This window comes from Alosa pseudoharengus, unplaced genomic scaffold, assembly GCF_046254945.1.
Source record: "Alosa pseudoharengus isolate Yale_2024_CS ecotype anadromous, Long Island Sound unplaced genomic scaffold, YU_APseudo_1.1 YU_APseudo_1.1_scf_20, whole genome shotgun sequence".
NCBI classification, from domain to species: domain Eukaryota; kingdom Metazoa; phylum Chordata; class Actinopteri; order Clupeiformes; family Clupeidae; genus Alosa; species Alosa pseudoharengus.
The window spans coordinates 415,001-430,000 of NW_027468664.1; the positions used below are offsets into that span (position 1 = coordinate 415,001).

The 15,000-nt window shown below is 42.5% G+C and overlaps 1 protein-coding gene across 1 annotated transcript in view; it reads left to right on the forward strand.

The window, feature by feature from the left end:
• sult4a1 (sulfotransferase family 4A, member 1) overlaps window positions 1-3,981 on the forward strand; it is a 39,426-nt gene extending 35,445 nt beyond the window's left edge. Inside the window, exon 7 of the mRNA XM_076297241.1 lies at window positions 3,869-3,981. Within this exon, the coding sequence (XP_076153356.1) occupies window positions 3,869-3,981 (113 nt within the window). The remainder of the gene's footprint in view (window positions 1-3,868) is intronic.
• Window positions 3,982-15,000: the final 11,019 nt, after the last annotated feature.

Here is a 15,000-nt window from a genome sequence, read left to right on the forward strand (position 1 = left end):
GAGGCCCTGTCTATGTGCAGAGGTGTGTGTGTGTGTGTGTGTGTGTGTGTGTGTTGCAGATGCAGCAAGCACATCGGCCTCTTCTTATGATTATGGGTGTGTGTGTGTGTGTTGCAGATGCAGCGAGCACATCGGCCTCTGCTTATGATTATGGGTGTGTGTGTGTGTGTGTGTGTGTGTTACAGATGTCCACTTCCCACTGTATGAGAATTTGACCAAAATGATCACAGTTATTGGTAAGGTTAAGGGTTGGGGTTAGGGTTGAATTTGGGACACTGGTGGTTCAGTCCAGGACTATACCAAGTAGAATTTGGGACAGTTGCGGGACATTGACCACTGGTCCAACCAAGAAGCATTAGGCCCCGTTTACACAAAGGGAAGACGCAGGTATTTCCCTGTGGTTTGGCCTCTCATTTACGCGTAAACCCAGTTTTTATCACAGAAAACGATTATTTCTAAAAACTTCGGCCAAAGTGGAGATTTCTAATAACACCAGTTATGTGTTGTCGTGTTAACTGGGAGAAACGGGGTTTGAGGTTCTCAAACATCACATTATGTTTATTATTATTAGAAAATGCTTAACGTCATGTGAGCGCCCTACGTTTACAGTTTGTTTGGCTACTGATCATGGATGCTATTAAGATGGTACTCATTTTTATGTTTGTGCAAACGCTTTTGGCCTGTTTGCATTTGCAAAAACAGTTCAAACGAGAAGTAGTAAGTGATTTGTTCCTATTGTTGCTATTTTGGGGATTCTGATTGGCTAACGAGGGATTCTGATTGGCTAACGTGGGATTCTGATTGGCTAACGTGGGATTGAGATTCTCCTTACACTGCCACCGACAGGTTTGGCATGCTCTCTACGGCATATGGGGAAACTTCTCTGAAAACTGACAGGTGTGCACAATGTTATTTTTGAAAACGGAGAGGGTAAAATGTCCATTTATGAAAATAACCGGCCATGTATAAACGTAGCCTTTGTGTGTGTGTGTGTGTGAGAGAGAGAGACAGTTCCACAGATAACGGGCTCCTTCAAGATGTTTGTTTACCATTTGTTTCTGTATTTGTTTGTCTGTAATGTGTTTTCTTTTGTTTCTTAATTTGTGTTTTAAAGCCGCTAAAGAAGACTTGCTCTCGTGTTTTAAAGCCTAACACTAAAGAAGACTTGCTCTCGGGGCTTAATTTGTGTTTTAAAGCCTAACACTAAAGAAGACTTGCTCTCGGGGCTTAATTTGTGTTTTAAAGCCTAATACTAAAGAAGACTTGCTCTCGGGGCTTAATTTGTGTTTTAAAGCCTAACACTAAAGAAGACTTGCTCTCGGGGCTTAATTTGTGTTTTAAAGCCTAACACTAAAGAAGACTTGCTCTCGGGGCCCCCTACAGTTGAGAAGCGCAATCATAAATGAGCTAAATGTGTGTCTTTGCAACTATAAACAACTCAGATACAACAGTCTGCAGAAAGAGAGCTCAGAATCCCTGTAGCATAACAGCTCTTTTCAATTTTGATTTTGGGGGGGGGCTGCTCAGAGTGCGGCAGAAGTGCTGTTGGCACTTAAGAGTATATGTGCAATCAAAATGATTTTGGAAACATTATTTTAGTGTAAAAAACTCTTTAGGGGCCTTTAAAAATGTACATTATTCCAATGTAAACAACTTTTTTGGGGGGGGCTTTAAAAATGTACATTAAATAAACTCTTTAGGGGGCCTTTAAAAATGTACATTATTTTAATGTAAAAAAGTCTTTAAGGGGGCTTAAAAAATGTACATTAAATAAACCAAATTGGTGAACGTGGACAGAAGTGGATAGATTACCTTTTCTGTTTGCTTGTGAAATTATGTTTTGTTTTTTTAAATGTTTTTCCTTGTTTACCTTGTTTACCTTGTTTACCTTGTTTTGTGTTCTATTGTTATTTGTTGTTGTTTTGTTTCTATTTTGTTGTGTCTTGTAACAGATGGGGCAGCCTCCCTAAGGGCATAGGGCTTTAGAAAGCAGGTGAGTGTGTGTGTGTGTGTGTGTGTGTGTGTGTGTGTGTGTGCATATGTATTGTATGTGTGTGTGTGTATTAGTCTCAGCTTGTGTCTCTGTTTGTGTTAGAGAGATGGACGAACATAAGGTCAGTGAATCATTTTTTTTTGTTGGACAGTGAAATAACACAAATAGCTTCAGAGGTTTCCCTTAAAGGACAATTCCGGCGCAAAATGAACCTAGGGGTTAATAACACATGTGTACCGAGTTCGACCGTTAGCTGGGATTTATTTTCATGCTAGTCGAATGTGACCAGTTTTATTGCAAACCGCTAATTAGCGTTTAACGCTCTACATGTAAACTGAAGCATTGAGAACTTTGTAAGTGTACAGGCAGTTTATTAAAAAGAAACACATTACCGTTCACGTCTGGTTCACATACAGACAGGCGATGTGAACTAAAATCAAACGTAATTTGCTCAATATAGGCCTATCAGAAATAATAGCTCCGATGTAACATAACTTGTCTAGTGTAGGCTACTTACTTAGTGGATGTCCATCTGGTCCCTCTGGTATGGATCGCCGCCTCCAATTTCTTTTCGGGACATGGAAAATAGTTTCAACTACAGCCCTGTTTATCAATGAGGGGAAATCTTCAGACTCTACAAAACACTGCGTCTATTGGGTGTCGCGATGCAACAGGTCCCACTCCATGCAACACAGGCACTCCTCTTCGGTGGCCATAGCTTCACAATGTCCGCGATGTCTTCAAATTCCTTCAAATAACCTGCCATCTCTTATGTCTCCTGTTGCGTTCAGTGCTTCTCTTATGTGCTCAGTGCTTTCTTTCAGCAACAACGTTTCACGCGAGATTCACTTCACAGAGTCCCAGAGTTCTGTTTTCCCAAGGCGCCTGCCTGTATGTGAACCAGACGTGAACGGTAATGTGTTTCTTTTTAATAAATAATAAACTGCCTGTACACTTACAAAGTTATCAATGCTTCAGAACATGTAGAGACCCTCATAATGCTACCGTGTAAGTGTGGTGCTATTTTGAGCCTTGTTAGTGGTATAGAAATAGCGATTACTTTTTACTGTACGTCTACCCCGAAGGCTAGCGTTAAACGCTAATTAGCGGTTTGCAATGAAACTGGTCACATTCGACTAGCATGAAAACAAATCCCAGCTAACGGTCGAACTCGGTACACATGTGTTATTAACCCCTAGGTTCATTTTGCGCCGGAATTGTCCTTTAACACCATGAAATCCACTACAAGCCTACTGACACAGATATTATTTGACACATATACTTTCTGACATAGAAATACACTAAACTCTTACTGACAGAGTTTCATCCTCACACACAAATGACACAAAATGCAAATTAATATAGTGCACTTACATAGTACACATATATAGTACAGATACATAGCAAACATATATAGTAAGCATATAGTAAACATATATAGTAAACATATAGTAAACATATATAGTGCACATACATAGTACACATATATAGTGACATACATAGTACACATATATAGTAAACATATAGTACACACATATAGTAAACATATGTAGTAAACATGTTTCCAAAAGATGTTACACCTGCAGACTCACCAACTAGGACTAAATGCCAACTGACAAATTCTGAAAGACAAATATTCTTACTGACAAAGAGATTCTTACTGACATATTCTTACTAAAAGAGATTGTTACTGACACACAGAAATTCTCACTGACACAGAGATACTACTGACAGAGATTGGTACTGACATGCAGGCTGATGTAGTGTTGCCTGATGGCCGTCCTCACCTTGCACTCCTGTTGGAGCATTCTATGGAATTCAGCTTGACGCCCAGAGAACCAAATGTTTGTGTTTTGTGCTTGTTTGTGCCTGCAGGCCGTGTGGGTTCGTGGAAGGAAGTCTTCACCGTGTCAATGAACGACAAGTTTGATACTGTGTACCGACAAAAAATGGGCAAGAGTGACCTGGCCTTTGACTTTGGTTTATGAGGGATCTTAGTGTCACCTCAACTCATAATAACACCCACAGCCTCAGTCAAGTCAGCTGACATCACGTCATGTCATGTCACAACACGACACGATATCCAAACTGCCCCACTGATCTCACTTCACGTTACGTTGGCCTACACACAACACCACATCCATCCATCAGCAAGCCAATCAAAGAGACCTTGGCAGCTCATGCCTGTCTAGTGGCCAACCACCTTAGCCATCCAGGTGAGCATCTGGGAGCTCAGCCATCCAGGTGAGCATCTGGGAGCCGAAGAACCACCCAGTTGGCAATGAGGGATCGATCACCAATGTCTCTATTTAGCTGCAGGCTACTAGGGTTTACTAACCCTTACCTACCCTAACCTAACCCTAATCGAACCTAACCATAACCATGCAAGCTCTTAGGGTTTACTAACCCTAATCTAACCATAACCTTGTGGCCACCTAGGGTTTACTAACCCTTACCTACCCTAACCTAACCCTAATCTAACCTAACCATACCATGCTGAAAAAAAACAGCTAGAAACCAGCTTATGCTGGTAGCTGGTTTTCTTCCAGCTCTTGCTGGTCTTTGCTGGTGTAGCTGGTTAGGCCACCAGCTGGATATGCTGGTGTGACCATCTGTGGAAGCTGGTCATGCTGGTGTCACCAGCCTGTCGTGTGGGATACAGCTGGTGCAAGATGGTCATGCTGGTGACCAGCTTGTCAAGCTTGACATTGTTGGTGTAAGATGGTCATGCTGGTTTGCTAGAATGACCCACATAAGCTGGCATGGCCAGTTAAACCAGCAGTGTAGACCAGCAACACCAGCTAAAACGACCAGCTTGACATGTTAGAACAAGCAAAACCAGCTGAATTACCATCGTAAGATAAGTAAACCAGCTGAAGGTACGTTTTCGCAAGAGTTTTGCTGGTCTAGCAGGTCAACCATCATAGGGTGGTCAAACAAGCCGGTCAACCAGCAAACCACCTTAAGCTGATCAGGCTGTTTTTTTCAGCAGGGTAATCATTTTAGGGTTTACTAACTCTAATCTAACTGTAACCATGCAGGTTCCTAGGGTTTACTAACCCTAATCTAACCATAACCATGCTCTAGAGTTTACTAACCCTAAATCTAACCGTAACTGTCCAGGCTCTTTCCACAACCCTGCCTGTGTCAAACTGCCTCTCACCATCTCCACCCCCTGATGTCCCTGTTACAGCAACCCCTAACCTTCCCTGACCCCTGACCCTAACCCAACCCTAACCTTCACTTACCCCTGACCCTAACCTCCACTGACACCTGACCCTAACCTTCACTGACACCAGACCCTAACCACTTACCCTTGACCCTAACCTTCACTGACACCTGACCCTAACCTTCACTTACCCCTGACTCTAACCTTCACTTACCCCTGACCCTAACCTTCACTGACACCTGACCCTAACGTTCACTTTACCCCTGGACCTAACCTTCACTGACACCTGACCCTAACGTTCACTTTACCCCTGGACTTTGACCTTAACCTTTAACCCCAGAGCCCAGCCTCTTTAATCCAAGACTCCTTCACTTTAACCTCTGAGCATGACCTTCACTTTAAGCTCTGAGCATAACCTTCACTTTAACCTGACTCAGACTGCCTCTCCCTATCTTTTCCCTCTGAAATGTTCTTCTATTTCTGGAACCCATTAGGATCAGGATTAGGGTGCAACTTAAGGTGTCACCCATACGGTCCTCTGGCCAAGACAGGGAGAGATCTGCATAGAGCCTAACCCTAGAACCCTAGTTCTTCACATAGAGCATAACCTTAGGTTTTTCACATATAGCCTAACCCTAGAAGCCTAGGTTCATCAGACTTCACCTGGCTAGATAGACGTTATCACACAGATTATTGTTTCAATTTGCGCTGAACATCATTAGTCAAAACGCACTGGAATGGTATAGCTCTTTCTAGCCCAAATCAAACCCACGCTCAAACTATAGCAGAGAAATGGACCTTATCCCTCCCCTCATACTCAAATATACCCCTAATGTTGAAGCCTAACTGACCCCTGACCCCAGCTGTTCAAACAAACCCTGATCTCAGGCTAATACCAACACACAGAGAGTACTAGCATCCCACATGTTTGCAGTGTTTGTATGTGCATGAGGTATAATCTGCCATCTGATGGATAGTCTTAAAATAAGACACCTGAGTATGATATAGGTTTTGTATCCACCTACAGTATGTGCAATTACACATGCTTTCCTGTAGAGGTCAGATCTGAGGGGGTGACCACAGGTAACTCTCCCACTAGCCATCGTTGCGATGTGGAGTTGTTCCCCTTCCATACAGCAAAGCATTTAGGAGTGGATGGTTGTCATGGTACCAGCTAATGTGCAGTACTGTTTTTGTGTCTTTGCATCTTTTGTTTGGGTTTCTGAAGACTGTGTGTGTGTGTGTGTGTATGTGCATTTACCCACCAGCGGCCATAGAACTATCGCCATTAATAATACACTCTGGAGTTAATCAGTAGACCTGAGTTAATCAATACACTCCTGAATGTTGGAATTGAGTGTCATCAGCACATCCGCTCACACACAAACTCAATCTCTCTATTTTTCTTTCTCTCTGTTCCACACACACAAACAGTGCGCACAATGAGCTGTGAATGCAGCCAAGTCTATGCTCTCTCTCTCTGTCTGTTCCACACACACACACACACACACACACACAGTGAGCTGTGAATGCAGCCAAGTCTATGCTCTCTCTCTCTCTGTTCCACACACACACACACAGTGCGCACAATGAGCTGTGAATGCAGCCAAGTCTATGCTCTCTCTGTCTGTTCCACACACACACACACACACACACACAGTGAGCTGTGAATGCAGCCAAGTCTATGCTCTCTCTGTCTGTTCCACACACACACACACACACACACACAGTGAGCTGTGAATGCAGCCAAGTCTATGCTCTCTCTCTCTCTGTTCCACACACACACACACAGTGCGCACAATGAGCTGTGAATGCAGCCAAGTCTATGCTCTCTCTGTCTGTTCCACACACACACACACACACAGTGCGCACAGTGAGCTGTGAATGCAGCCAAGTCTATGCTCTCTCTCTCTCTCTGTTCCACACACACACACACACACAGTGCGCACTCTCTGTCTGTTCCACACACACACACACACACAGTGCGCACAGTGAGCTGTGTATGCAGCCAAGTCTATGCTCTCTCTCTCTGATTCTGCACATTTGGCCTGAATGTCAAATGATTGTCTGCTGACATCACATGCTTCATGTTTGACTTGTGTTTTGTTGTCGCTTTTAAAGAATCTTTATGCCTCATTTAGGAATCTTTATGCCTCATTTAGGAATCTTTTATGCCTGTGTTTTAGTTTAATAATAAAGCTCTTTCTTCAGACCACGTGTTGAGAGTTTCATGTTGTTCTGTTGAGAATAACAGTGTTGAATGATACTGGGTAAAACTTTATTTGGGTCGGTATATAAGCCCAGTAGAGGTGATGTAGCCTGTTCCAGAGTTTAAAAGCATTTGTGAAATTGGCTGCCTACTACCAAGTGGCTTGGGTGGCTTCCAGCGTAGGCTATGCTATGCAGCCTTCGGCCTGGTACCTACTGTTATGTCGCCCCCTTTTTGGCGCTAGGGGTTAGGGCGATATAACTGAAATAGTAGAAATTGCCCTCTCCTGACCTCAGCGCTTCATAACACAAGAGATTTATGAAATAATATTTTCAATTTATTACATTTATACAAAATTCAGGGAGCATTAACATAAACTTCAGGAGGGGGAAAGGCCAAAATAATAAAGTATCTAGAATTAAGGAGTGGAATTAACTTACCTCAAAAACAAAAGATAAAATAAACAACATAAACTAACCTCACTCCCTAACTAACCAAAAACAGGAGAAAAATGGCACCCGGCCTCCCTACAAAGCTTCCCAGAAAGGTTTAAGGCTAAACAGAAAGATACAAACACAACTAAACAACTAAAAAGCAAAACAGTTAGTCACCACAACTAACTATCAATGTAATAATCTTCCAACCATGTAACAGCCAACAATGCAGCAGCCAACAACGGTCTGAAGCAGGAGAGGGGAAGATCTGTAGTGAAGAGGGCAGCACCACTGAAGCAGGAGAGGGGAAGATCTGTAGTGAAGAGGGCAGCCAGGATTTTATCCACTGCCTCGTTGTCTCTTCAGCCAATGGGAACAGATTTCACCAACGGGCCAATCTTCTTCTCCATGTGACCTTAATTGGAAGGTGCAGAGACACAGACAGCATGCAACACAGACAGCCTGCAACACAGACAGCATGCAACACAGACAGCATGCAACAAACCACAACCACAGTTCACACAAATGCAATTCACAAATATCAAGTTTACCAATTTGTGGTGTAGTGAACAACAAACAAATATATACATCTTAAGACGTAACACCTACGGCCAAATTACAGCCGCTTACCAATCGTTTACCAACCACCCTCCCACTCATATACAACAACAACATGTTACATTTAAATAGCACTTTTCTCAACACTCAAAGCGCTTCACATGGAAAGGGGGGACCTCACTAACCACCACCAATGTGTAGTACCCACCTGGGTGATGCACGGCAGCCATTATGCACCAACGCTTACCACACACCAGTTGAGGTGGAGAGTGAGGGAGTGAATGAGCCAATCACACTGGGGGGGTGAATAGGGGGCAGATTGAATGATCCAATCACACTGGGGGGTGAATAGGGGGCAGATTGAATGATCCAGGTTGGGAATTTAGACAGGACACCGGGGAACCCCCTACTCTGTGCGATAAGTGCCATGGGATCTTTAATGACCACAGTGAGTCAGGACCTCGGTTTAACGTCTCATCCGAAGGACGGCATCTCCTACAGTACAGTGTCCCCGTCAGGGCACTGGGGCATTGGATCAATCTTTTTTAGCCAGAGAGAAGAGTTCCACCTACTGGCCACCCACCAACACCACTTCCAGCAGCAACCTAGTTTTTCCAAAGAGGTCTCCTAACCAAGAACTAACCAGGCCCACACCTGCTTAGCTTCAGTAATTCAGCTAAGACAAGGTATCCATTGGTCTAGCTGCTGGCCAGATGATATTGCTGTTGTGGTCATTGTATCATATTGCTTAAATATGCCTAAAAGAACAAGACGTGTCCTGGGGAGTTTCTGTTCGTATACTTGAAATATGGATGATATCAGGTGCGTAAAAGACAATTTTTTTTTATTATTATTTTGTGTAGCCTACACAGGAGGACCTTCAACAGGAATTTCCTAACCTAGTGGGTGGGAATTTTCAGAAGGGGGTGGGTATGGCTTTGGGTGTAATTACTATGTTAACGTCTCAATAGGGGAGATTTCAACTAACCCATAAACACTCTGTTTTGATTTGCACCTGGAGTGTTTGAGACTCAATGGAAGTACAAAAGCACAGAAAAAGTGAGTTTTGCATAATATGACCCCTTTAAATTCGGCTCTCTGCACATTTATGATATTATAATGTAATATTCAGTATTCATTATTGAATGCTTTTAGCTGAAGTGATGTTTTTCCCCATTATTTTTTTAAAGCAGGGCTACCTGTGGGTATGTGATGTACATGTTTGAACAGGCTCTGCACTAGTAGACTGATACATACAGGATATAGGTAACACATATAGATTACATTTCTACAACAGATAGATAATACATAGAGACTAATTATTGGTGTGCCACCTGATAGAGTGGTAGTTATTAATAGCTGATAGTTAACAACTTCAAACTTTTGACTGAGAATAAAATTATGTTAAGTGGTGGCGTTGAGCAAGAGCGTTTATTTGCATTATCACTGAATGGGCTTACAGTGATGCTAACTTTGCATTACCACTGAATGGGCTTACAGTGATGCTAACTGGGCAAGGGGCCAATTTTCTTCTTTGTATGTAACAGAACTTTTTGAACAAATTTGTGCAGCGCACTAATGATGCTTACCGGATTTATTAGCAATTTAGCCAGTCGTCTTTATGTGCCAACAACCAACCCGTTCTCATCTCAGGGCGTCATATAAGGCCGTTTTGTCACGTCCTTCTGCGTTTTCTATCCACGCATATAGCACCCTTTTGCGGGTAGATGACACGCTCATGGCTTTCAACCAACTTCAGCGTAAAACCACCCGCGATGTTATTAGACGCTCTGGGCTTCACTCGTCATTAATTCACCACAATGTTGAACGACTGCACAGACGTAGGGTTTGAGCAACAACGAGTTATGTCTCCTCCATGATGATTGGCTAAAACAGGAGGTCATTAATCGTTTTTGATATAGGAGTTTATTGGCCGTTTTAACACCTTTATTGTGCGAGAGAGACGCTCATGGCTTTCTCCAATGCAACCCACGGATGTTTCACAGGACGCATTCGGATTTGGCCAAATTGCAATACAAGGGCGACATATCCGACGCTTTCAGCAACAGTGCGGACAATTTGGTTTTGTTTTAAATTATCCAGTAGCCTAACCTTAATTTAAACCTGGACGTGTGCTTGGTAGGTCTAACAAAAAAAAACACAATAACAGGTGAAATGCCCGTGCCATCTATTGCCCGCATAGAGGAGTATATTGGCCGTTTCCAACACCTTTACCGTGCGAGAGAGACGCTCATGGCTTTCTTCAATAAAACCCACATATGCGTTTCACAGGACGCATTCGGATTTGGCCTTTCTAAGAGCGACATATCGGACGCTTTCAGTAACAGTGCGTGCAATTTGCTTTTATTTTAAATGATCCATAATCTTAATTCAAATATAAATGTGCGCTTGGTAGGCCTAACCAAAAAAGTCAATAATATGTGACATGCCCATCTAATGCCAGCTTAGAGGAGTTGCTGTTTTCAACACCTGTATCGTGCGAGAGGGACAATGCAACCCACACAGGCGTTTAACATGACGCATTGGGTACGCATTCGCGGCAAAGCCCACCGCGCAGCACATAGCCCATTGATTTCCTATGGAGAGCGCAATGCGTAGTTAACGCGTCCGCTATGCATCTCGGGAAGGCGGCGCGGCGGTGCGTCGAGAGGTTAACGCTAGGCGGTTAGCCAATGAAAGTACATCTTCGGTACACAAGTTCTCTCTTTTGCTCTAGTCTTCCGGTCCGCCTGCCAGAAATATTTGTTCCGCCTGCCGCGTGTTAGTTTAGTGAAAATATGTTAAGCTATGGTGGCAAAGCCATTAAGTTTAGAACAAGTTCGCCACTGCACCCTATCAAAAAGACCTTGTTTGCGACTTGAACCAAGACAGAAGGTGCTTTGGAGGAACATGTCAGTGATATGTGTGAGTGTTTCAATAAAAGATGTTAAAATTCCCTGTATTGGTTAACAGTATTACGTACAGCTGCAGGCCAGTTTCATATTATTTTAGGGTCTTCGTGTAGCCAGTACAATTACATTTCTCTGTCCATAATATTGCATTTCTGTAGTAAAGTGCAGTAGTAAGTGCAACGTCCCAGGTAGGCTACTGTATTTTCCTGCATATGAACTGTAAATAATTTTGTATTTGAATGTTTACCTAATTTTTTAGACAAACTGAAAAATGACAGCTGTCATCTCACATAGTTTACATTAGTCATAACTTCTCACAAACATATATGTTTATGGATGGATTTAATCTATCTATCTATCTATTTATCTATCTATCTATCTATGCGTGTGTGTGTGTGTTATCCCTCTCTCAGTCCTTCTGTAAAACACTGGAGTACCTGAGCTACATTTCTCAAAGTGAACCCTCATACAAAGACCCTACTGAGTACTACGCAGAGGCGCCTGGCGGTACAGCTACAAGGTCAACCTCAGCATAGATGAGTCCAGAATCCACGCCCCTCAGGTGAGTTGGAGTCCACCAGACCATGTTTTTGTAGGCCTACCAACATTGTCTTAATTTAAACCCTGTGTTAGTGTGTGTTTGTGTGTGTGTGTGTGTATCTGTGTGTGTGTGTGTGTGTCTACCTATCTGTGTGTGTGTGTGTGTGTGTGTGTCTATCTATCTGTGTGTGTGTGTGTGTGTGTCTATCTATCTGTGTGTGTGTGTGTGTGTGTGTGTGTGTGTGTCTATCTACCTATCTGTGTGTGTGTGTGTGTCTGTGTCTGTATGTATCTATCTATCTGTGTGTGTGTGTGTGTGTGTGTGTCTATCTATCTGTGTGTGTGTGTGTGTGTGTGTGTGTGTGTCTGTGTGTGTCTGTGCCTGTGTGTGTATCTATCTTTCTGTGTGTGTGTGTGTGTGTGTGTGTGTGTGTGTGTGTGTGTGTGTGTGTGTCTATCTATCTGTGTCTGTCTGTGTGTGTGTGTATCTGTATCTATCTATCTGTGTGTGAGTGTGTGTGTATTTATATATCTGTGTGAGTGTGTGTGTGTGTATCTATCTTTCCGTGTGTGTGTATCTGTGTGTGTGTGTGTGTGTGTCTGTGTGTGTATCTATCTATCTGTGTGTGTGTGTGTGTATCTGTGTGTGTGTGTGTGTCTGTGTGTGTGTGTCTGTCTATCTATCTGTGTCTGCCTGTGTGTGTATCTATCTTTCTGTGTGTGTGTGTGTGTGTGTGTGCGTGCGTTTGTGTATCTATCTATCTGTGTGTGTGTGTGTGTGTGTGTCTATCTGTGTGTGTGTGTGTGTGTGTTTGTGTATCTATCTTTCTGTGTGTGTGTGTGCATTTGTGTATCTATCTATCTGTGTGTGTGTGTGTGTGTGTGTGTGTGTGTGTCTATAGGTGTGTGTGTGTGTCTGTGTGCGTTTGTGTATCTATCTATCTGTGTGTGTGTGTGTGTGTGTGTCTATCTGTGTGTGTGTGTGTGTGTGTGTGTGTGTGTGTATCTATCTATCTGTGTGTGTGTGTGTATCTGTGTGTGTGTGTGTGTCTGTGTGTGTCTGTCTATCTATCTGTGTCTGCCTGTGTGTGTATCTATCTTTCTGTGTGTGTGTGTGTGCGTTTGTGTATCTATCTATCTGTGTGTGTGTGTGTGTGTGTGTGTGTCTACCTGTGTGTGTGTGTGTCTATCTGTGTGTGTGTGTGTCTATGTGTGTGTGTGTGTGTGTGTGTGTGTGTGTGTGTCTATCTACCTATCTGTCTGTGTGTGTGTGTGTGTGTGTGTGTGTGTGCGTGCGTTTGTGTGTATCTATCTGTGTGTGTGTGTGTGTGTGTCTATCTATCTGTGTGTGTGTGTGTGTGGGCGGTGGTAGTGTAGTGGTTAAGGAGCTGGGCTAGCGTGCAGTTGCCTGAAAGTTGTCGGTTCAATTCCCGGCTTCCACCGTTGTGCCCTTGAGCAAGGCACTTAACCCCAAGTTGCTCCGGGGACATTGTGATCGATCCCTTGTAATATAGCTGACATATGTAAGTCACTTTGGTCAAGAAGTGTCTGCTAAATGTAATATAATGTAATGTAATGTAATGTAATGTAATGTAATGTGTGTGTGTGTGTGTGTCTATCTGCCTATCTGTCTGTGTGTGTGTGTGTATCTGTATGTATGTGTGTATCTGTATGTATGTGTGTGTGTGTGTGTGTGTGTCTATCTATATGTGTGTGTGAGTGTGTGTGTATCTATCTATCTGTGTCTGTGTGTTTGTGTGTGAGTGTGTGTCTATCTATCTATCTCTCTGTGTGTGTGTATGTGTATTTATTTATCTATCTATCTATCTATCTATCTATGTATCGATAGACAAACACACATTAGCAATTGTTGCTATAACCTGGCCAAACACATATTCTCTTGTATCACAAGATTCATGTTTATTAGTGAGTTGCTGTTGTTGTTGTTGTTGTTCTTGTTGTTGTTGTTGTTGTTGTTGTTCTGGTTATTATTGTTCTTGTTCTTGGTGTTGTTTTTCTTGTTGTCCTTGTTCTTGTTCTTGTTTTTTCTTGTTGTTCTTGGTCTTGTTGATGTTGTTGTTCTTGGTCTTGTTGTTCTTGGTCTTGTTGATGTTGTTGTTCTTGGTCTTGTTGATGTTGTTTTTAGGGAAGGTCTTGTATGTTCCAGTCACATCTTAAATTCAGCCCTCTACTTCTACTTTTTCACAGGTATTTGCTCCTGATATCCTGACCAGCAGAACATGTACAGAAAGAAGTGTTCCACTACCAATTTCGCTCATCTGTGGTTCTCCTGACATGTTGGGAGAGCAGGGATTTCAATTCTGACTGCTCTTCAATTAACATAATCATCCTCAACATCCTCACATCCTCACATCTTGCGCATCCTCACATTCTGCACATCCTGTGGTTCACTGCAACGGGTAGTTACATCAGTACAGCGGATCATTGGCGCATGAACTCGCCACATTGAAAGTTTACTGGTCCACACTGAGTAACATCTCATATTAATAGTTTGAATTTCCCCTTGGGCATCAATAAAGTATCTATCTATCTATTAGCACTATTTTGTAATTGTGCCACACTGACAAATTGCTGCTACTCTACTATTCAATGATTATTTTACCACACCAGTGGTGTTCGATGAAATATACATCATGCACTCCGCGTGCAGACAGCAGTTGCAGGAATATGCTATCATCTTGAGCAATATCGTTATTTTTGCACTTAAACTTAACATTCCAGAATCACATCCAAAACTTTTCCACGTTGAGTGACTACCATTGTTTTTCCACTTAAAAATGAGTTTCTTTAAATGATACTGATAATTGTAACTAGATACTTGTTTGAGTTTATTATATTTATTGACTGGGGCTTGAGTCCTTTTTATTTGTTTTCCTATGTATCAGTGTACAATGCACAATAAAGCATATTTAAAGAAGTCTCACTGATTTCTTTAAGTTGTGTTCTATGTTCTGACCACTGACTGATTGCACCCTGTTTATGACCAACAAGGTTAAGGTTAAATTAACCTCAGGTAAGTTTTTTCATCCCATGTAATATAATGTGTTGGTGTTATGAAATATTGGTGTCACCCCTACAAAGGCCTGACTGATTGGCGGCACCTGTAAGCATGGGCCCTATTACTGTAAGTACAGCTACAGTCAGTAAGTGTCTGCTCCAAGAAT